Source organism: Felis catus, chromosome B4 (genome assembly GCF_018350175.1).
Source record: "Felis catus isolate Fca126 chromosome B4, F.catus_Fca126_mat1.0, whole genome shotgun sequence".
Classification (NCBI taxonomy): domain Eukaryota; kingdom Metazoa; phylum Chordata; class Mammalia; order Carnivora; family Felidae; genus Felis; species Felis catus.
In genome coordinates, this window is record NC_058374.1 from 41,296,350 (window position 1) to 41,319,395 (window position 23,046).

The 23,046-nt window shown below is 50.2% G+C and overlaps 1 protein-coding gene across 2 annotated transcripts in view; it reads right to left on the bottom strand.

The window, feature by feature from the left end:
• VWF (von Willebrand factor) overlaps positions 1–23,046 on the bottom strand; it is a 137,407-nt gene that overhangs the window by 84,505 nt on the left and 29,856 nt on the right. For both annotated transcript variants that reach the window (XM_045060755.1, NM_001246279.1), the window contains 7 exon segments: positions 17,576–17,792; positions 15,786–15,908; positions 14,792–14,903; positions 13,968–14,014; positions 5,160–5,296; positions 4,599–4,737; positions 3,387–3,487 (listed from right to left, as the gene is read on the bottom strand). In XM_045060755.1, coding sequence (XP_044916690.1) covers positions 3,387–3,487; positions 4,599–4,737; positions 5,160–5,296; positions 13,968–14,014; positions 14,792–14,903; positions 15,786–15,908; positions 17,576–17,792 — 876 coding nt within the window.

The following is a 23,046-nucleotide window of genomic DNA, read 5'->3' on the forward strand; positions in this document are numbered from 1 at the left end:
CGAACTTAATAAACCGTAGCCAAGTCCGAGGCTGCAGAGGGAAGAAAAGCTAACTAACTGTAGTGTAAGTTTACCACCAGCAACATCCCTGCTCTTAAGTCAGCCCCAGAGAGCAGTCTTGCCAGAGGGCATTTTAGAGATCTAGCCATTTAAAGATGGCAACACTGAGTCCCAGAGAGGAAAATGACTGGCCTAAGGTCAGAGGTGGTGGCAGAGCTGGAAGTAGTAGCCAGGTTGAGCCCTAGTCCAGAGGGCTCTGTGGCACCCTCGCCTGTCAGAGGAGTCACGGTAGCCCTGACACCCACGGAATCAAGTGCAAAGTCAGCACCCCTTTACTGAACACTTATATCGGTCACACGTGTGGGTGAAGCAGGCTGAGTCCATTATGGTCCAAGTAGTCCCAGTGACAAAGAACAACACCTTCCCATCTCAATTTGACTCAGCCGCTGAGTGTCATTGGGAAGAAAGGACCATGACCAAGGAGGACTCTAGGTGGTGTGATCAGAGGAGGTAGGGTCAGCAAGGAATCTGGGGCAGCCCACTATGGGTGACCAGGATAGTTCTGCGGGTCAAACTCCAGGCCATCAGCATGTGGCTTGTTCTCCGTCTTTCTGAGCCCAAAGTGCATATTCACAGACAAGCTGGGGAGTTAAACCTGCCTTTCACACTTTATAGCTTGAGGCAGCTGCTGGTTTCTATTGAGACGGCCCTGATTCAAAGATGGAACTAGGTCTGGGACCCCAGAATCCTGACTCCTGCTCTGCATGTAATTAACACAGCCAGATGACCTCCCTGTGTTGAAACCATCATGCACTAGAACTGAGCTCCTACGGACATCTCTTGGAGCCCCTTCCAGCTTCCAGCTATGACTTCACAGGATGCAAGATGAACAATCTAGTGGAAGGTTCCAGACCCATATAAAATGTACCCAAGGAAATGCCATTAGGAGAGAATAAAGTAACGTTTCCCTGTTTGCCTTACAAATTTCAAGTTTGGCCACACTAGGCACCCAGGCCTTCCCTGACCTATTTTTTTTTAATTTTTTTAATTAAATTTTACTTTTGTGAGAGAGAGAGAGACAGAGACAGAGACAGAGTACGAGTGGGGCAGGGGCAGAGAGACAGGGAGACAGAGAATCCGAAGCAGGCTCCAGGCTCTGTGCTGACAGCTCAGCAGGACTTGAACTCATGAACCATGAGATCATGACCTGAGCTGTAAATGCTTAACTGACTGAGCTACCCAGGTGCCCCCTAACATCCCTACTTAAAATGTAAATGCTCAGACCCTGACACTTTTTGTCCCTTTCTCTGCTTTATTCACCTCCTCAGGATTTCCTTCTAATATACGATATAATTTACTGGTTTGGTTGGTTTATCGTCTGTCTTCCCCCAGTACAACATAAATTAAGTGAGGCAGGGATCCTTGTCTGCGGAGTTTCACAGTTGTAGTCTTGTCCTCTAGAATGGTGCCTCTGGACACTCACTAACTATGTGTTGAACAAATGACTGAGCAAGTTCGTGAATGAATGAGGTTCTTCTGAGGACACAAGCTGAAATGCAATGCCTGTAGTCAAGGCCAGCCCTGACCTGAGCAGCGAAACAGGTGATGTCTTCACTCCCTCCACCTGTGCCTCAGTAGCCTCTCTTTCCTCCTCATTCCCAGACTGTGAGTACCCTCACTCCCCCACAAAGTCCCTCTGGTCACCCCCAGGCCTGCTGTCACACTATCCCCACTAAGGCAGTATCTTCCTCTGTCCCCTGGGTCCTCTTGGCTTGTTCCAGAGGTAGGCTCAGCCCTCAGATCACAAGCACCCTTACTGTGACATGAGAGGTTAGAGAAGGTGGTATGGCCAATGGCAGGGTGGGAGGCACCCTTCCTGAAGACCAGGGTGCAGGAGGTGAGTTAGTCGGGGGTCAGGAGACCTGAGTTTTGATCCTAACTCTGTAACCAAAAGACCATGAGACCAGGGTGAGTTCTTTCTTGCTCCAGAAATGATGGGTTTTATTTCTAACTGCAGAGGAGAGGCTGACAAGAAGCTCTCCGAGATCTTCCTGCGCTATGGTCTTCAACTGAGGTCTTGGGACCCTTTGGGGCATGGAGGTCCCTGAAGCCCTTTCAAGGTGTCCACAAGGCCAAAACTACTTTCCTAATCATACAGAGATGTTATTCAGCTTTTTCCCTCTCATGTTCTTACAAGTGTACAGTGGAATTTTCCAGAGGCTACATGACACATAATGTTGCAAAAGACTGGATGCAGAAGGAGATGCGAGTCTCCAGCTGTCTCCTATTAAGCCAGCCATTAAAGAAATTGGCAGAAATGTAAAACAATAATATTCTTCTCCTTATTTTTCCTTTGGAAAACATAGTTATTTTTCAAAAAAAAATTATTGTTTATGTTAACATGTAGTGGATTTATTATTGTTATTTTTGTTTGGGTTTTTTTCAATTCAAGTGTAATTAGCATGCATTGTTATATTAGTTTCAGGCATACGATATATTATTATTGTTATTTTTTAAGTGAATTCATAAGTATGTATTTTAATTCTCTAATTTCCAACATGGTAAATATTGACAGATACAACCTCTGTAAAAGATCTTGGGGTGTTCAATAATTTTTAAGAGTACAAAGTCATCTGAAGACCAAGAAATGAGAAGCTCTGGTCCAGCAGGAATGACACTGCCAGAGAGCTGATCCCGCTCCAACACCAATCACGTGTGTAGTCCTGGGCACGTGTCCTGACTCACCTGAGCCTGGGTTCCTTCATTTATAAAAATGGCAGTGGCAACCACACTGCCCATCTGCTCTGGAAAATTTCCAGAGAGGAAGCCCTGTTGAAATCTATGGATTGCCACCCAAATGTGACTCTGAGGCCACGGAGAACACAAGGAAGTGGCCCCCCAGACCACAGAGACCCAGGGATGGGGGAGGGATTTGGCAGTTCCCAGGGCAAACTTACTGGGCAGTAGGATGGCTTTCTCCCCCAGGGTGCACAACAGGGGACCTTGGCTGCGAGTTCCAGATGGGCTCTTCCCTTGCTGCCCACAGCGGGCACCCCCTGAGAGACACCCCTGCTCCCCAGCTTTGTTGCAGCCAGGAGGCTGGGCACCGAAGGCTACCTCCTAGCCCTTCAGGAGCCAGCCCAGTCTGGAAGGCCTTGGGGCACCAGAGCCCCAGAAGGGAGAACCCCCAGGGCAAACAAGGGGTGTCCAGACAACAAACACCAGCCTCTCATAAACAAGAGAGGCCTGTTCCTTATTCTGGGGGCGTAGGGCCTGGGGATAGAGGAATTCTTCTCCCACCACATAAAGCCAGAGCTCTGCCAGAGCACAAGAAGAACTTTGTAAGGTCCAGGCTACAGGGAAGCAGTGTTTGGGAGGGCACCTACCATCACCAGCAGCCTCCCACGGCCATCCCAGTCCATCTGTAGGTCCTCCCCATAGCTGAGGCGCACGGACGCCATCACGGTGTGCTGGATGCGGAGGTCACCTGGAACAGAGCAGGGACAGGATTTAGGCTGAGATGGGGAGAGGGCAGGGTGGTGACAGGCAGATGTATAGTGGGAAGAGACGGGGTATCTCACGAAGGACTGTAACAATGAAATCAAGGAGTTGGGGGCAGATGGGGATGTCCATGAGGCTTAACGGGGTCTCAGGAGAAAGGATAATCAGGATGTAGTACAAATTGGGTGCCGTAGAAAGGTGCCCCTGTACCCTGGCCGTAGCCTGCCATTCACTCCACTGCCACAAGAAGGCGGCAGAGGCTTCTGCATCCTTGGCTTCTGAGGCTCTGCCTCCCATTGAACCCCTGACCCCTGAGTATTCCCCAAGCCCTTCTGGCCTTGCACCCCACTTCTAGGCTGAGTTACTCAGTCGTCATGTCTGAGCGATGCTGTGTGGTTGAATACAGTAGTTCTCACTGGAGACGAGGTAGGAGACATAATCTCTTGCCCTGGAGGAAGGTACCTCATGGGGAGACTCAGACAGCATTAAACACAGGTGGATGTGCTGTGGTCAATGACAGGATAATGGGCCACATGGTCCATGAAGGTCATGGGAAAGAAATAGGAAGGATCTGACAGCCACTTTGAGGGTGAAGGTGGCAATTACGCTGCTCAAAAGGGTGTGGTGCCAACTGGCAAAGTCACTGGACAGGTCGGCTCTTCCCACAGGTCACAGGGTCGCCTGGCTTTGCCCCACGATATCCTCTGGTCTGACGCATCATCAGCCACCCCCTAACCTCTCCACGTCAGCCTCTGCTCCTTTCCCACCTCAAAGGAGAGCTCCAACCACCGGGCCCAACCTTCAACTCGCCCCTTTGGCTCAAGCCAAGTGAAAACCTTCTTGGTCCCCTTTCCCCCTCTGCGCCCTTTCCATGCCAGAGAGCAGCTCCCTTGCCTCCAGCCAGCTTCCTCCACCCATCCTCCTCCTCCTCCAGGAAGCCTTCCTTTCTTGAAAGGATGCATGCCGAGGATAGAGGATACCCACCCCTCCGAAGCTAGCTCTCCTCACAGAAGAGGTGGGCAGTGAGCACTGCTGAGGGGCAGGAGCTCTGTAGGTGAGCTGCACCCGCCCCAGGCCTGGAGGAGGAGGGAGCACACCTTGCAGGAGAGGGATCTGGACGTCCTGGCCATCCATGGAGACTCCTCCCCCATGCTTCAGCTTCACAAGGCTGTTGTGCAGTCTGGGCAGGCGGACAGTGACAGAGCGGGTGCAGACAGCATCAGGGTCATCAGCGCACTGCCAAGAGCGGCACACAGAGTGATGTCACCACAACCCCAGCCCAGTGCCCCAGCCCAGGACCCATTTCCTCAGAGAAAGAGCACAGCCCCACACAGCATCTGGCCTTCTTAGGAGAAGCAGCTCCATTCTGATGGAGCGGTCTCTGTGAGTGGGCCCCTGGAGGTGTGCCAGAACACGGCCCTGAGCCCAGCTCCCCACACCCTTTCCCAGTCCTGCTCCAGTCTTTATAAAGAACTCTTGGGCCTATGGTTCCAAAGCCAGTCTGGGACTTCAATCCTCAGCGGGGAGCCCTGTGCCCTCTAGACTTCCCCTCCTTGCTTCGGTCTCTGGAGCATGTACCCCAGCAGCTCACGAAGGAAACGGGACCACCTTGCCCCAACCCCGGTCACAGCTTCCTGACTTGTGGCAGGCAAGCTCACCTGGACAGTCTCTATGACAACAGAGAAGGTGTGGTCCTGGCAGTCCTGCGCCAGCAGATACTGGCAGACTCCACTGAAGGTGAAGTACCTGTTGTCAAAGCTCTTGAAGTGGGATTGTCCTGTGACGAGACACTCCCCTGGAGGGACACAGAGGAGGGAGGTAAGAGCAGTAGGAGGTGCGGAAGCCCCTCGGAGGTGGCAAAGGTGGAATGCACATGCAACCCAGGCACCCCAAGTGGAAACTCCAGATGTTCTTTCCCCACACCAGTCTGAAAACGTGTTCCACAGGAGGACTCTAACTCGGGTCCCTCTCCTCAGTCCGTGAGAGGTCACAGTAGGATCTTCGGGTCAATGTCTCACTTTATGGAAGGGAGGACTAAGGGAAGTGACAGCCACATGCAGTCAGTGGTGGAGCCCAGCCCAGAGCCCGCAGCTCCTTGTTCTCAGTTCACTGTGACTCCCAGCCCTTCCCTACAGCCGCCCCACAGGATCTGGCTCTGCTGGGGTCAGGTGTTGCTTGGTCCAGGAACAGGCCTTTCTCTGCACTGGTGTTGTGGGGGGGGGGGGGGGGGCCACAGGGCACAGCCCCACCCACGAGAGTTCCCTAAGGCAAGCAGGCTAAAAGGCCAGCCCAGATGGGGGACAGAGGAGGGGTGAGGCAGGCATTCTCTGAGCTCAGCAGGGCAGAGACCAAGGTGCCATCCTCACCCCGCAGCTGAGGGGTGGCCCTAAGGTCTCCTCGTGGGCAAGTCCCCTGTTGTGACTTCAGTTGGGGCCAATGGGGGGCCAGGAGGCCATCTGCCCATGATCTCACCACCATCCAAGCCAGCTTCCTAGCTCAGGCTGACACATCTGTGGGTGGGTACGAGGACACCCCTTTGTTGCCCCGCAACTCGGAGCCCTCAGCTCACCCTCCACCTGAACCCCCCTCCATCCTCCCCCAGACCACAATCCAGCCATGCCATTGGCCCAGTGAACCACAGACCAGAGATCACACATCCTGGCAAATGTCCATGCAAGGGGGACCTCTGCCAATGTCTCCAGTGATTCCCTACAGGCCCCGCCCCAACTCAGGGCAATCCCATCTCCGGGACCCACAATGGACCCATTGAAGCTAAAGTGTGGATCTGGATCTCTTCCCAAATCTCTTTTTATGTATTTCCTCTCATCTGTGCCTTCTACTCTTTAGAAAAATAAATATAGACACACACCATGGCCATTCCATAAAGTAGGGGGCCCTCCTTCCTACTCAGTCACCCTTGACCTCCAAACAGCAGACATCTGTTCTCCACAGCACTAATCCTGTCTAAACCTGAAGTTCCTCTTACAAGGATCTTATAGCCAGTCCCACCTCGACCCATCCCCAGGGGCTGATGCTGGGCTCAGTCGCATGGTCAGTGGGTTCCCAGAGACTGCAGGGAGATCTCTGCTCCCCATCTGCCCAAGACAAGTTCCACAGCAACCCCCCCTCCCCCCGCCACCGCCTCCTGCCTCTCATGCCTGCATTTTCACTGAAGGGTACAGCAGGCACAGCTTTGGCCCAGGTGTGGCCCTGCCTTTGGTATGTGTTGGAAGGCAGGGGTAAGGGAGAGTAGCCTCAGGTTACTGAGTGTCCTCTGACTAGTCCCCAGGGCAGCTGACCCTTCCAAAATGGCATGGGCCAGGAAGCTACACTCAGCCCAGAAGAAATTAGGAGAAAATAGGGAGGCCCAGATCATTATTGGCATCACCCTCTGCAATAACAAGAAATATGTATTTGTTCTTTCTCCCTGATTCCTGACCCAGAGCTCCTAAAGCACTTGGAATATCCTAGGTGACAGCAGCATCTTTTGTTCTAATGAAACCACTCTTGGTGGGCTCCTAGATAGATTCCAGATGAGGGCTAGTCACCAGAAAGACCCAGGCATGATCAAAGAGCTGGAATTTTTGGCCCCCACCCTCCAACCTCCAGAGATGGGAGAGAGGCTGGGGATTAATAACTGACCATGCCTGCATAATAAAACTTCCATTAAAATCCCTAGACAACAGGGTTTGGAAAGTTTCTGGGTTGGTGAATGTCTGCACATGCAAGAGGGTGGCACACCCCAATTCCATGGGGACAGAAGTTCCTATGCTCAGGATCCTTCTGGACTTTGCCCTATGCACCTCTTCATCTGGCTGTTGATCTGTACCCTTTATAATAGCCTTTATAATAAATAGTAATAGTACGTAAAGTGTCGGAGTTTTGTGAACCATTCTAGGAAATTACTGAACCTGAAGAAGGCATTGTGGGAGCCCCTAACTTGTAGCCAAGTCAAACAGAAGTGGGTACCATGAGAACCCAGTACTTGTGATTAGCATCTGAAGTGGGGCAGTCTGGTGGGACTGAGCCCTTAATCTGTTGGGTCTGCACTGATTTCGGGTCTTTGTGTCAGAACTGAATTGCAGGACACTCAGTTGGTATCCAGAAAGTCAAAGAATGGGTTGGCTTGGGGGAAAAGCACACAAATTTGGTGTCAGAAGTGTTGTTAGTAGGAACAGATCATGTCCTCCCACTACACTGACCCCAAAGAAGGGCAAGAGTGAGGGTCACTGTTCGTGGAAGGCAGAACAGAACAGGCAATAAGGTAGGGGCAAGGGTTATCCCAGCTGATGTATGAAATTCCAAATCCACTGGTGTCACAGGAAAGCCTTTCTCAAATGGCTATTTCTCAGAACCCACCACCATTCTGCAGAGTGATACGGCGCTTTGTGTCAAATGTCTTGACCCTGTGGCAATAAAATGGGTGGGAATTCTTCCCCTGACCTTTCTCTGTTTTCTCAGGAGCGCTCTTATCTAAGTATGAAACTGGACTTGCGTTATCTCTGACAAGGCGAAGGAAAAGAGGGGTCAACGAGAGAATGTACAAACATTCAAAAGCAAAACTTCCAGAGCTAGAATCTAATCCTCCGATCTGATTTCCTGCTCTGCCCCCCGCTGGTCTGTGTTCTGAAGTTTCTCAGGAATCCAAAGCCTAAATACTACATTCAGCTCATTGCCTCGGTACAACTGAGGGATGGAGCTGCAAGGCAGGTAAGCTGAGAACACGGATGGGTAGGCTGCCAGGTACCACTCAGCCCTGGGGGCTGGGACATTAGCCAGAACAATGGGCCACGGGGTGCAATGCTCACCCACTCTGCCCAGAGCAGGACAGCCAGGACATGCCCAGTCAGCTGGTCAGCCAGCAAAAGGCAGCTCCCAGCAAACAGCTAGCCCACCACCAGACAGGCCAGGTGGGCAATAGAAGTTTGGTGAATGGATGAAGAACAGGTGATTCTTAACATAGTACCAAAAGTAGAACAGCCAGGAATTTTCTTTTTAAGCTTTATTTATTTTTGAGAGAGAGAGAGAGAGAGAGAGAGACAGAGTGTGAGCGGGGGAGGAACAGAGAGAGAGGAAGACACAGAATCCGAAGCAGGCTGCAGACTCTGAGCTGCCAGCACAGAGCCTGACACGGGGCTCGAACCCACGAACTATGAGATCATGACCTGAGTCGAAGTCGGATGCTTAACTGACTGAGCCACCCCCGCGCCCCTGAACAGCCAGGAATTAAAGCAGACCCACTACATGAGTAAAGATCCTCCCTGATTTAAAAAAAAAAAAAAGGAAAAGGAAAAGATATCTCTCATCTGATGGAAACACATTACCTCTTCTAAAATAAACCCTTTTGTTTGCAGGAAGTGAGCCCTCTAAGGGGCTTCTCTGCTCAGCCCATCTGCTTCCATGCTTTTCCACGCACCCGACAGAAACGCCAGCCCACAGGCCTTTAGCAAAGGAACACAGACTTCCCCCAACGTTAAGTTTTCACCAAAGCCTGCCTCTAAATCACAATAACATAATCTCCAAAGGCACAAGATGCATTTCTAAGTGCTCCGTAGGTACCATCTCATTTACTGCTCCCAGGAGGCAGTCCTCATTATCCCCAGTTCATAGATGAGGAAACTAAAGCACAGAGAGAAACTCGCCCATGGCCCCAAGGTGTTCAGATGGGGATTTGAGCATGAGCATTCTGTCTGCCTCCAGAGCTCAAAGCACTCACACCACCCAACACTGCCTCATGGCTTCGCTCCTGCAGTTTCTCATAAGCCTAATTTTGTGAGAGCTAAGCCCGATATCATTCTGATCCTGGGCACACATGGGCCCATGCCAAGGGCCATAGGTACGACTGAGTCTGGATATGGAGACTGAGTGGAAGGGAGCCCCGGTTTCTAAAGGGGGTGCACTGGCCTGTCCTGACAGTGGCCCGGCGTGACTCCAGAAACCCCAGTATTGGCCGGGGCAGGCCCCAGGAGACTTCGCATGAACTCAGGCATTCAGATCTCCCAGGCAAGCCCAGGCACCTAGGAAAGTTTGCTCTCCCTGGACAGGCATTGGCCCTGATCACTCTCTGTTAGCCAATGAGGAAGTCTGTCTTCCTTCCTGAAAGCTTCAGAACAGACAGCTTGAATCCTAAGGTTGACTTACAGGGCTGTGTTAGAATGCATCAGAAATTATCCAGAACCAAATGAGTAACAAGTTACGTCAAGGCCCTCCCCTGTCTCACGGCCAAGCTCAAGGTAGGCCCAGGCTCTGTCTTACCCTCCTGCCCCGCCGGCCCCAGCCACACCCTGCCTCCCACCACCCTTTACCGTGCCAGACACCTCTGCATGTGTGCCTGTGTCTCAGTCCTTCTCTGACTCCGCTTAATGAGGCAGTTATGACTGCGAGGATGAAAATGGCTAACATTTATTGAGAGCTTATTGAGTGCTTATTGTGCTTATTGGAAGCTCAAGCAACAGCTTCCATGAGATGAAGCTGCTGTTATCATCCCTGTGTTAGGATGCTGATCAGGAAACTGAGGCTACAAATGATCAGACAGTTTGCTAGATGTCACCCAGCTAGTAAGTGGTGGGACTGGAATCCCAGCCAGGCTGACTGAGTGCACAGCCCATTCCCTTGGCCCCCTGCAATGCTACCCGTCCATGTGCACAGGATGGGCAAATGAGAAGCCCTCCACTCCTACCTTCCCAGCTGCAAGAAAGAACCTTCCACACTCTTCCATCAGGAGTCTGAAATTCTAACCAGAGCTTTATGTGTTTGAGGAATAGTCCCTATTAATAGGCATACTCCTTCCTCACTGATCCTAACCAAACATTTATGGTTCAATGGGAGCCAAATTAGCAGAACTTCTCTGGGCAGTGTGTTTTGCAGAGGATGGGAAGGGAAGCTTGAGGTTACAGAAAGGGAAGTCTGCAGACTATGGGGAAACCACAGTTATGCCTGGAGCTGCCCTAACTCTTAACCAGAACAGAGGGATGCAATGAGCAGTGAAGGCCTAAGGAGCATTTAACAGAAGTTCCAGCCCCTCTCTATATAGACTGATGCTCTCCTGGGCAACTTCTTCTCCCTCCCACTCCCTATACATATGCGCTGTGCCAGGTAGCTGCTAAGAATCTCCCCCTGCCATGGTCCCACCTCCTATATTCATGTCTTTGTGTGATCCCCTCACCTTGAGTGTAGACTAGACATGTTGACTTGTTTCTAGTAAATACAATACAGCAGAAGTGAAGGATGTCACTTCGGAGATCAGGGTTTTAAAAGACCATGGCTTCTGCCTTGACTGCTCTCCTTCACTCTCTCTGACATCACTCACCCTAGAGGAAGCCAGCTGTCATGTCATGGGGCATCCCCAAGGAGAGGTCCACATAGTGAGAGGCTGAGGCCTGCCAACCATCACGTGACTAAGCTTCAACGTGTCCTCCTCAGTCCCCATAGAGCCTTCAGATAAGACCATAGCCCAAGTCAACAACTTGACTACAGTTTCTTGAGAAACCTTGGGCCAGACTCAGCCACACCCAGATACTTGACATATGGAAACTCTAAGATAATAAATGTTTGTTGTTTGCTAAGTTGGGGTAATTTGTTACACAATAATAAGCAACTAGTACACTCTCATCTTATCTCACAGAATCAAAACCCAGCTCTCTATTTCTAAGGCTCACAATGTCAGCTCTTCCAGGGACTATGGAAAAGCCACAGCCTGCTCTTAGCTATACTAGCAAAGCCAAGTATATCCCCTTCCAGAACCTTTCCATCAGAAGCTCTACCAGCAATCATCACACTGAGGGCATAAGACAGGCCCACTGCCAGCTGAATCATGGCAAGGAATAGAAATATGCCTATGTGCTATAGGTAAAAACGGAGTGGGAGATGACCAACTAAACTCCAGTACTAGAAAAAGAGGGTCAGAGCTGAGGCTTTGAATATACAGAACGAAAGCTTAGTGATTGTGTTGGCAAAATATCAAACTACCCAGTAGACTCCAGAGTTGGAACTGGTTATCTTCCCATTAAAGCATCAAGAAAATTTCTTTCATCCTCAGCAAAGCTAGATTCTAAATTTTGAACTGAAGACCAGGGAATTGTATTGTCTGTTCCAGACCAAGCATTCCATCATGTGCACAGTGAGTGTTCCAGTCATTGTTGGATGGGTAGATAGATGGATAGATGTATGGATGGTGGATGGGTGGATGGATGGATGGATGAATGAATGGATGGGTGGATGGATGGATGGATGAATGAATGAATGGACGGACAGATGGTAGATGGACAGATGGATGGATGAATTGTTTGTTAGATGGATATATGGATGATGTTTGCATGCATGGATGGATGAATGGATCGACGGGTAGGTGGGTAGATGGAGGGATGGAGGGATAAATGGATGGTTGATTGGATGGGTGGATGGATGAGTGGATGGGTGGGTGGAAGATGCTCCCTATAGAAAGTGGTAATTAATAATTCTTAATCTGGGGGGCACCTGGGTGGCTCAGGTGATTGGATTGAGTGTCCGACTTCAGCTCAGGTCATGATCTTGCAGTTAGTGAGTTCAAGCCCCACGTCAGGCTCTGTGCTGACAGCTCAGAGCCTAGAGCCTACTTTGGATTCTCCCTCCCTCTCTCTCTGCCCTTCCCCCACTCAAGCTCTGTTCTCTCTGTCTCTCAAAAATGAATAAACATTAAAAAAAATTTTTTTAAAGAATTCTTAATCTGGTAGTCAATCTGACAAAACACAGTTAAGTAAATTCCTAATTCCATCCATTGTGGCTCAACAGATCTTATACAGTGAATGCTTATGATTTAGATATTAAAAGTTTTTTCACAAGTCATTTGCAGCAACCTTTTATCTTTCAAAGGATTCCTTAGGTCTTTCACAGGGTGTGATGATGTTAAATTGGAGCACTGATATCAGTGGCAAGAACAATCTTTTGTCCTTCATGCTTCCTTTAAAAATTGCACAGAAGAGGGGTGCCTGGGTGGCTTATTTGGTTGAGCATCCAACTTCAGTTCGGGTCATGATCTCGCAGCTTGTGAGCTTGAGCCCCACATCAGGTTCTGTGCTGACAGCTCAGAGCCTGGAGCCTGGTTCAGATTCTGTGTCTCCCTCTCTCCCTGCCCCTCCCCTGCTAGTGCTCTGTCTCCTCTCTCTCTAAAAAATAAACAAACATCAAAAAAAATTTTTTATTTTAAATTGCACAGAAGATAAACTGGCTGGTTGGCCATCTGTGAGCCAGAGTAGTTGACCTAGCCCTAGTGCCCACTTTCCATCTAGTTTCAGAATATTTCCAGTATAGTGGACATTGAGTAAGTTCCTAAATGACCCTAAAGCCATAGGCCCCAAATATGATCCTAGTATCCAAGCTCAAGCCCCTGGTAGCCCACCAAAGCCAATGTGGCCTCTTGGGGCCTAAGAGAGGGGAGCCTGTTATCTGGCTATTTGTCTTCAGTTTTTTATTCCACTGTACAAACCATGGGAACCCAAAAAGTAGTATCCAACATATGGTCTGAGGCTGAGCTGGTCTTTAACCAAATGTGGGGTCTCTCCAGAGCTCATGAAGGATGGAAAGACCTTCCTGCAAAGGAACAGACTGATGACCAGGAAGGGGAGTAAAGGGAAGGAGAAAAGTAGAAATCAGATAGTTGGAGTATGAGTCCTGTCATTGTCTCTTAGCGGCCGTGTGACACTGAGCAAGTTATATAACCTCTCTGGCTCTGCTTCCTCTTTTGTAAACCTAGAATAAACTGCACCTGCCTCACAGACTCACATGTAAAGCGCCTAGCACAGAGCCTAACACATAGCAAACACCACGTGAGTGAGCACAAAAGGGAAAATTATCAAGTGAAGAGCCCGTGTTATTGGGGAGGGGAGGGGTGAGGCAGAAGGGAGCTTCTAATGGGCAAAGTTTGCAGCAAATAGAATAGAGTTAGGGCCAAACAGAAGACCAAGTAAAGGGCAGAGATTATACAGCAACTTTTCCTGTAAGGAGATTTTCCAGGGAGGGGATGGAGTAGAAGAAATCATTTGGTGATCTGATTTTCCTAGCTCCTGGGCCATTCTAAGATCTTCCTATCAGGCATTCCAGAAACTTCTCACTCTGAGCTTAAAGAATTACTGGGCCCTTCTTCCTCTTAATTTCCAAAGAATTTGCATCATCTTTGTTTAGTCAACTGTGACCTCACAGTCCTTACAGCTCATTCAACCATAATCCTTTGAGCAAACAGGTGACCAGAAAACAACAATAAAACCTTAGACCAGGTGCATTCTGCCCTTTCAGCTACACAAGATGTCCTTCTGCTGGCCCATGAGTGGGTTAGCACAGCTGGTATCAGAAACCACAGCTGTAGTCAGGGGGCCACAGCTGTGGTGCAGAGGCCACCTCCTCCCTGCCTTGAGATGTGGCCCTCCCTGTCTGGCAAGGATGACACACCTCTCCATTCAGAGGAGGGAGGGAATGAGCAAAAGGTCACCTACCTGGGCATTCTTCATTGCTGCAGACCCACAGGCTATTTCGGCAAATGCTGTTGGGGAGAGCAGCACAGGTCATGGGTAGTTGTGCAAACACAAGGGTACATGAACAGATCAAGAACTCATCACAGATACCACAGCCCCCAAAAGGAAGAGATCTGGGAAGAGAAAGGAGCTGCCGTGAGGGGGGATCTTTATGAGGTTAAAGGTGAACAGCACAGGGCTGTGGCCACAGGGGAATCTTGGAGATCATGCCAAGGGGAAGAAGCCCTGATGGAGAGATGGAAGAAGAAAACCTAGGAGACCCAATGTCTCTGAAAATCCACCAGCCACCCAGAAAATTCCTACTCCCCCAACTGCTCCCTACCCCCACACAGCTAGGGGAAGAGAGAACAGGGGGGCTGCTGAAAATGACAACCCAGGACCACGCCAGGCAGCCCATGGGGACTCCTGGGAGACAGCCAAGCAAGGAAACGACAGCAAAGGAAAGAGGCCTGGATGTGGAACAAAGGGTTGTGTATTCAAGAAGAAAACTGCCTGTGGCCTGGTGACTGTCATACAGTCCTTCTTCAGAGAGAGCCATTAACTAAAGCATAGTTTGGGGGGAAAGCTAGAGATGATGTTTGCACTTAAAGCGTCCTTCCCTCCCTGACCCCCTCCTCTAGGCCCATCCATAACACCATCCTTGCTCCTCGTCAACGACTTCTCCACCCTCCCAAACCACCTCATCTCTGCCTCTCCTCCCTCTGCCCAACCAGGTCCTGTCGCACCTGCCACTACCCAGTGCACCCCCTCCCCCGCCCCAGCCCACAGCGCACAGCCCCAGCTACCAGGTGTTGCAGTCCTGCGAGAGGGAGGCTCCTGGAGGGTACCGCTTCCCGGCGTGCACACACGAACACTCAGCACTTTCCATGCAGCGGCCTTCATCCAGGAGCTGTCCCTCTGTGTTCAAGGGCATCGAGGCAAAGACTCAACTTACCATCATTGCTCATCTCCCAACTACAGAATCCCCACGAATGATCACAGCCGAGGGCTTCTTCCAGGAAGCACAAAGAACCTGTCCTGCACTGTTGCTCTCCCACGTTTGTGCAACCTGGGAGAGGGGGATTATGAATCTCCTCTCTACTGCTGAAGAAATGGGGGAAAGGGCTTTGCTCAAGGTCTACCAGTGAGGGGGTCAGGAGTCTAGGCTGAGGGCTTCTCCCCAGAAGCTCCAAAAACTTGTTGTGTGATGTTGACCTTTCACATTAATGCAATGAAAGAGAGGGCATTATTAATCTCCGTTCCACAGGTGAAGAAAGGAGGCAAGAATTTTGTTCAAGGTCTTCCAAGTGGGCAAGTCAGGAGAGTCCAAACACACAGGCCTCACTCTCTGTAATTAAACAGGGTTTTTCACCAAAGCTCAGCCTCTCCTGAGAAAAACTTTCTAGTGCAAAGCTCTCTTTCAGTTGAGCTCACGTGGCAAACCCAGGAGACATTTTAAAAGATCGTTCACTCAGACCGCTTCCCTGACACTTCACTGAGAAAACAAAACCGCAGCTCAGATTGGGTCACATGCTCCCCAAACAAAGTCACTGTTGGAGCCCAGACCATCCTTCTGTTTCCTAGACACACGCGCTTTCATGGATACAGTACAACAGGAAAACATCAATTACAAATAAACGCCAGCTCAATCCTGATCACTCAGTACAAAGACTTTTGAAAAATAAATAAAAGGCTTCTGATTTTAGCAATGGGGAGCAAACACAAGTAGCCTTCATCTGGCTTCCCCAAGCCCAGGGCACTGGCAAGGTCTCGGATTTGTGAATAAAATGAGTTTATTACCAGGGCAGCTGCAGCCGTCCACGCATTGCTCCTGACACACTTCTTTGACGTGCAGGCTCTGGCAAGTTCTGGCGCAAGGGGACACGCATTCCTTATACTCCATGCCAGCAGGACATGCCGGTCCTGAAATGGAAAAGCCAGGGGTCTCCCCAGAGCAGCTCCCTCCCAGAGAGAGCCTCATATGTACTCAGAGCCTTCATGTTCTCCTGCTTCTCCCCTCTGTCTTCAGGGCCCCAGGGGCCTTCTTCACCCCAATGGCACCCAAATGGCCAACATGCCCTCCAAGACCATCCTGCCAACCACCCTCCCCTGAAGGAACATCTTCCATCTTGTAAGGCTTGGCCAAGACTCAACAGGGTCACCTGGGACCACCACCCCTTCCCCTCGGTCATCTGTTTTCCATGAAGAACTTGGGATTTTTTTGGTCCCTTTCACCTAAAACCGTCTCAAAGTAATACCAAACTCCTCTAAGCTGAAAATAAATGTCCTCCTGGGAACAAACAAGAGGTAAATGTGTCCTCCATCACACCCCTCCTCTAAGGGCCCCACTTTCCTCATGAACTTGGCCCCAACCAAAGGCCCCACCCAGCACGGGGTGCACGCCATTCATGCCCACCTTCCCCACGTGGGTGACATTCACTCCACATTTATCTTTCACTGTGCTGCAAGACTGCCTTCGGAGCCTTATCGCCTAAGCATCTGTCCCCTTCCACTGGACCCAGCTCCTCCTGGGCAGGGCCTGGCTCTCTTTAGTCTCTCGACCTCGTGGCTAACTGAGGCTCAGAGCAGCTGAAGAACTGGAACACACCAACGCTCTTTTCTGGGCTTCACAACACCAAACGATTGTCCCCAACCCCTTCTCCTCCAAGATACGTCAGGCATCTCCCCCTACCCTATCTTCAAAAAACTAAAAACTCAGCCGCTCCACCTCACAGAGGAGAAACCAGCTGCTAATTACCCCCTTCTCACACCTCCACAGCAAAGATAAAAGCTCTAATTTATAAACTGAAAAAACACACACTGAGAAACATGTGTGTGGTGTAAATATCCGGCTCCCCGCTCTGTCTCTATCATCCGGGATGACCTGTATGATTATCGCAGACTGTCCATCTGCATGGCTTTTGATCTAGGGAAAGTCTGCAGAGAGAGGAAGCTTCTTACAAGGTAACCAGAGAAGCTCCTACTCAGTTACGATAATGTGGGAATGGTGACAATGACAATGGCGAGGGACCCAGTGAGACTGGGAGATCCAAACCCCGGGCGTCACCAAGTGAGGTGAGGGGGGGGGGGGAGGGACAGATAAGCAGTGTGGCCAGAGGAAGGAAGGCTGGGTTAATACAAGAGAAGGATGTAATGACAGCCTGCCAGGCTCTCCAAGATCACCCCGTGGATAGTTGGGACAACGCCCTGTTCCTCGTCAATTCAGACAGACAGGCAGTGAAGATGTGAATTGGGATCAGGATGGCTGAGGGTCCCATGAGGGAAGGAGGATGTTTCTCAAGTCCAGGCAACAGATTTCCCGAGGGAGTCGGGGGGGGGGGGCGGGGGGGAGGCATGGCACAGAACAGAGGCATGGGAAGGTCTTCCCAGCTGCAGCTTTCAAGGGAAGGGATTCTGCCTGCAGGCCAGCCCTCTGTGACCAGGTGGCCCAGGCACTGAAGGTCCTGCAGGCACTGGCCAGTTGGGGTGTGGCAAAGGCCCAGGATTGTGACACTGTCCCAGGGCTTCCCTAGTGACACTCCAGGACAGACACCACTCATGCCCAGCTGGGAGGGTGGGTGCTGACTTACGGCATGCAGTGTGGTCGGTCCAGCCGTACAAGACCATCCCCTGCTGGGCACAGGCCCGGGCATACTCCAAGAGGGCCACGCATGGGCACCGCAGCCCCTGGGCACACGTGCACAGAATCTTTTCACACAGGGCCACAAAAGGCTCGGGGTCCACCAGGGGGTGGCAGCGGGCAAACACCGAGGCACTCTTCAGAAGCTGACACTGCTCCCACAGGCCCTGCAGGAATGAGACACCACTTCAGTGCAGAACAGCACCCCGCAGTCCCGGCTTCCTGAATGTGGCTCCACGAAGAACCACTCTCGCCGGGAAAACCGAGGAAGCTCCTTCATTCCTGACATCTAGGAGGTGCTTATCAACATTTGTCAGATTAAAGGGTCCAGCCATCAGAGGCAAAATCCTGAACTCATGCTACGAGAGATGGACAGAGACTCAGGTTATCTCCCAGATTGAGCCCTGAACTTGCAGAACCCACAGCACTGACACTCTGAACAGCAGTGACAGGCGGGGTCCTAGGAAAGGAACGAGCAGAGGGAGGGGAGTGAAGGGTGCTGAGCTTGGAGTCGGGCCATCAGGAATGCTGACGAGGGTCTGCTTTGCACTGACCCAGCAGCCCCCTCTCCCCATCTGGGTCTTCCCCACCATACAGGAGGATATGGCACCAGGAGCTGCATAAAGCAGACACTGCTGAGATTTACATTCAGCATATCGGGGTGCAGTACACTTTCCGGGCATTCACCAGGTGATTCCTGGGGCCAGACGGAACCAGCTCCTACCCGCAAAAACAAGCTAGGATTCTAGAAAATGTCCCTGAGATCCTCTGCCAGGCAAGGGCTGTCCTTGGATTTTGCCACCTTGTTGATACCCTCAACCCAACAACACAGGGCAGGTTCAGAATCGTCATTGACTATTCTAGTAACATGTTAGCACAAACATCCCTATATATTGTACTTGTAAACATCTCTGTGTTCTGTGTCTTAATGATTCTAAATGTACTTTTTTTTTTTTTTTGCAGTTTAAAACCTCTGAAGTTGGGAGGTACAGCTTTAGAAGCCATTCCCCATGAGCTCCTTCTTTGCTGCAAATAAAATTTTCTTTCTGCGACAAAATAAGATAAAATAAAATAAAATCTCTGAACTTAGTGTGCATCTTACAATCAATAACACACTTCAATTGGCAGCTTTTTTTTTTTTTTTGACTTGAGAATGTCTTCTGGACTCTCATCCTACAGAGTTTCATTCAGCCGTCTTAATAACCGCTACGCCATCTGACCTGGTGTAATAAATCCTTTTTATTCAAATTGTCTAGAGTGGCATCTGTCCTCTGTGTCAGAATATTGATCAAAACAAAACCCAAAGAGAATGTACAGAGCACATAAAAGAATTTGTTTTTAATTTGTTCACACTATTTTCAAAGTAAATCAGGCAACTAACTGAGTTGAATAATCACTGGCCCTGATAACAGGCTTCCCCAGTGTGATTTCTCCGCCTCTCACTCCCAGTTACTTTCCTTCTCTTTGTTCCTCAGGTTTTCTTTCTTAGTGATACATGGAACAATGACATGTCCTGGACTTGAGACAATACAGTATGGTCACCATAGATGCTCCCTGCTGGGGCATCAGCTTTTTCATGCATAGACATGCTCTCAGACTGGAGAATTAGTACATGGACTTAAAACCTTTGGCCAAGGGGTGCCTGGCTGGCTCAGTCGGTAGAGAACGCGACTCTTGATCTCAGGGTCGTGAGTTTGAGCCCTTTGTTGGGCACGGAGCCTACTTAAAAATAAATAAATCAATACTTAAAAAAACAAAAACAAAAACAACCTTCATCTAAAAAGAAAGAACTACAAGAGCATCTCAATGGAAGGCTGAGTCCTGAAGGATAAACCAGAGCAAATCAGTGTTCACAAAAGGGACAGTAAAAAAGAGGGAAGAAATGATAGGTTTGAAGAGAAGGAAATCCAATCTGCTCAAACTGTACCAAAGGATGGCCAGAGCAAGCCTGTGTAAATCAAGAGCCAGGCTGGGAGGGGGGTCTTTTGTGGCAACATGGAAAGCCCGGAGGAATAGAAATCTGACCCAACACTGTTCACCATCCTCAAGACCCGCCCTGGCAGCTCCAGGGACAAGCTGTGGTCCCAGGGAAAATCCACATCCTGCCCACAGGGGCCCTGAGCTGGGGCCCCCGCACCCCACCGAGCCTGCACAGAGTCTGCCATCGGAACTAGGCAGCAGGGAGGAATGTCACAGCTGCACCTGATCACACCGGCCTGGGTGCAGGAGGGACTCCGAAGGAGGTCCAGGGCCAGCTGGCCCAAGCAGCTGGGTGTGGCTGGTTCCCTCCGCCTGTTAGCAAAGCCGCAGCTGCGAGGGCTGCTGAACTGCGAAGCTGCAGCTGCAGACCTGCCTGCCCGGACAATTAGCAGCCCCACGTCTTGGAAGCCAACGGCTGAGAGCGGCACTCCCTCCAGGACTCCACTTTTCTGGCTTCCTTCCCATCAGCTTGGAGACTCCACACCCACTGTGCGGCTGAGAGCGAGCTCTGGCTTAAGCCCAGCTCTGCCACTTCCTGGCAGTGGGGACTGAGGCAAACCTCCTTGCCTCGCTGGAGAAGGGTGTCCTTGGGTAACATGGGAATGATACCAACAGGCGCTGCCTCGCAGGTGGTGGGAAGGCACCGCAGTGCCTGGCACTGAGCAAGCAGTGAATGAAGATGGCAGTAGGGTCACCCGTGACCGCTGAGGTCTTGGGCTATGGCATGCCTCCTTCCATTTGCCACCCTGAGCCCTTTACACAGGGGAAACTGAGGTCTCTGAAGACGATGCCAGGAAGAGTCCCTGGACTTGTTATGACTTCACAGCCCCAGATGTGAGTTTTGCCTCTTCCACCTGCTAGCTGTATGACCTTTGGCTATTTGTTTAACTCCTCCTCCTCTACAAAATGGGGATAATAGTAACAGCTCCTATCTGATGAGATGGTAGTGAAGACTGAATGAAATAACCCATGTAAAAGTTTCACCTAATAAATGGCGACTCCATATTATCATCATGGATCTCCTGGTCACCAGAGAATCCTGGTCCCTCCTGTCCCTTCTGCCAATAGGCTTATCCTCCAGAATGGTGGGCAACTCACCAGCAGGACAGAAGGACATCTTTGTCCCTTTCCCCCCATCTCCATCTCCCCAGGCTAAATAGGGATGAATGGTTGCCATGACAACATTATCACACTACTATCATCTTGGAGACTCCGAGGTGAACAGGGGGCTGCTCTCCTTCATCTGCTATTTGAGAGGCTCATACTCCTCCGGAACAAAGTGGGTTTCTTTCAAGTGGGGTGATGGGAGAAGGACCAACTCTTCTTTGCACCAGGCGGGTCTACAACTCTCCTCAGGCTCAGGGGAGGAGGCTGAGGCCTGCGTCCAGTTTTTTCCATTCTGCCATGGAAATGCCCCCATGGAAATGCCACAGCGTGCCCCATGAGAAATTTCCCTCAGAAAGTGAGGTTCCTGGACCCTTAAAGGGCAGCCAAGGGTGTCCCAGAGAAGACTGGATGCTCAGGCTCTTGCCTACCTTTCTCCTCACCCACAATTTACAACTAGAGAAAAACCCAAAAAGGCAACTCCATGGGAGTGATAGTGTCATCACCTAGGCTGTAGGACAGGGTCTGGAGCAGCCCACAGGACATCTCGCACAGGCACAGGGACCAGATACCTAGGGTTCTCACCAGCCAAGCACAGTGTCAACCAGAGGAAAGAAGAGACCCAGGAGTCTAGACATCTCCTCCCACTTTGAGAGCGATGTGGGGCAGAGGCCGGCATGACCCATCTCCAGCTGGCCCAAAGATGTCTGTTCCCTGCTCAGAGGAAGAATGGGACCAGTATTTCAGCACATTTCCTGGGAGGTCCCTTGAGATACTAAATGGTTTATAGAAAGCTGCAGCAAGAAGGGTGTTTTCTGACTATTCGCTTGCAGGATGGGAGTGGATTTCTGCAGAAACAGCCACCTCCCTTCTTAGAACAATGCCTTTGCCCTCTGTGTCTGCACCTGAAAATCTGGCTAGGATTTCTTCCTCAACAGAGACAAAAGGGAAAGTTTGTCTTTCCATCTTGTCCTCCAGTCTTCCTTCGGTCAGCTCTGGCCTGAACTTGGCCTAGTAGGTCATGGTAGCATGACCACCGTCTGAGGGCCCCCAGTGCAGCATGGTGCCTCTCCCCCCAGCCTTCCCCACTCCACCACAGGTAGCCCTGCCAGGCCAGGCCAGGTGCCAAGACAGAAAAAAGTCCAAGATGGAGCCGACCTCGTGTCCTCTCAGATCCTGGGGAGAGACGTCGTCAGGTAGGAGGTGACCAAACCTTCACTCAGCAAGCACTGGTCATGCGGTCTCTAGGTCTCTAGCATATGCCTAAGTCAAGATACAAGGCAAATATGACGGTGTCCCACCACAGCCTAAAGGGCAAAGTCCTAGCTCCTTAGAAAGGCAGTAAGGCCAGGCCTTTTAGGATCTGACTCCAGCTCATCCACCCCCCCACGCCCCTTCTCTCACATCACCCATGTCCCCAGAGCAAACAGTTATTTCAGAGACCACCTCAGCACTTGCTCCCACAAACTTGCCCTTCATAAGCCTGCAACACCTTCGAAGAATGCAAACCTCCTCGGAGAAAGGCAAGAGAGACAAACTTTCAGATTTGGAAACTGAGGCATAGAGAGAGTAAAACATTAACTAGGTCAGTGGTTCACAAAGTGTAGTCCAGGAACCTCCTACAGATTCCCAAGATCCTTTCAGGGCTCCATAAGATCAAAAATATTTTTATAATAATACTAAGATGTTATTTGACCTTTATGCTCTCACTCTTTCATGAGTGTCCAGTGGAATTTTCCAGAGGCTACATGGTATGTGATATCACAACAGACTGACTACAGAAGCTGACATGGGAATCCAGCTGATTTCTCTTAAGCCAGATAGGAAAGACATTTGCAAAACTGTGAAACAATGCCATTTTTCTCTCTCCACATTTTCTGTTGGAATTTATAGTTCTTTTTATTAAAAAGATGGCATCCATGTTAAATATAATGTGTTTATTATTTTTAAGTGAATATGTTTTACATTTCTGTTTTATTGTCTAATATAGTATGTACCAATAGAAAATCCAAATCCATAATCAATAGATAATCCATAGAAAATCTCTTTCCCGGGGTGCCTGGGTGGCTTAGTCAGTTAAGCGTCCAACTTTGGCTCAGGTCATGATCTCGCAGTTCATGAGTTCACGCCCCTCATCGGGCTCTGTGCTGACAGCCCAGAGCCTGAAAACTGCTTCAGATTCTGTGTCTCCCTCTTTCTCTGCCCCTCCCCTGTTCACACTGTCTCTGTCTCTCAAAAATAAATAAACATTAAATACATAAATAGAGAGACAGAAAATCTCTTTCCCATCCTCTATCATTTTTAAGAGTGTCAGCTAAGTAATTTACAAACTGCTGT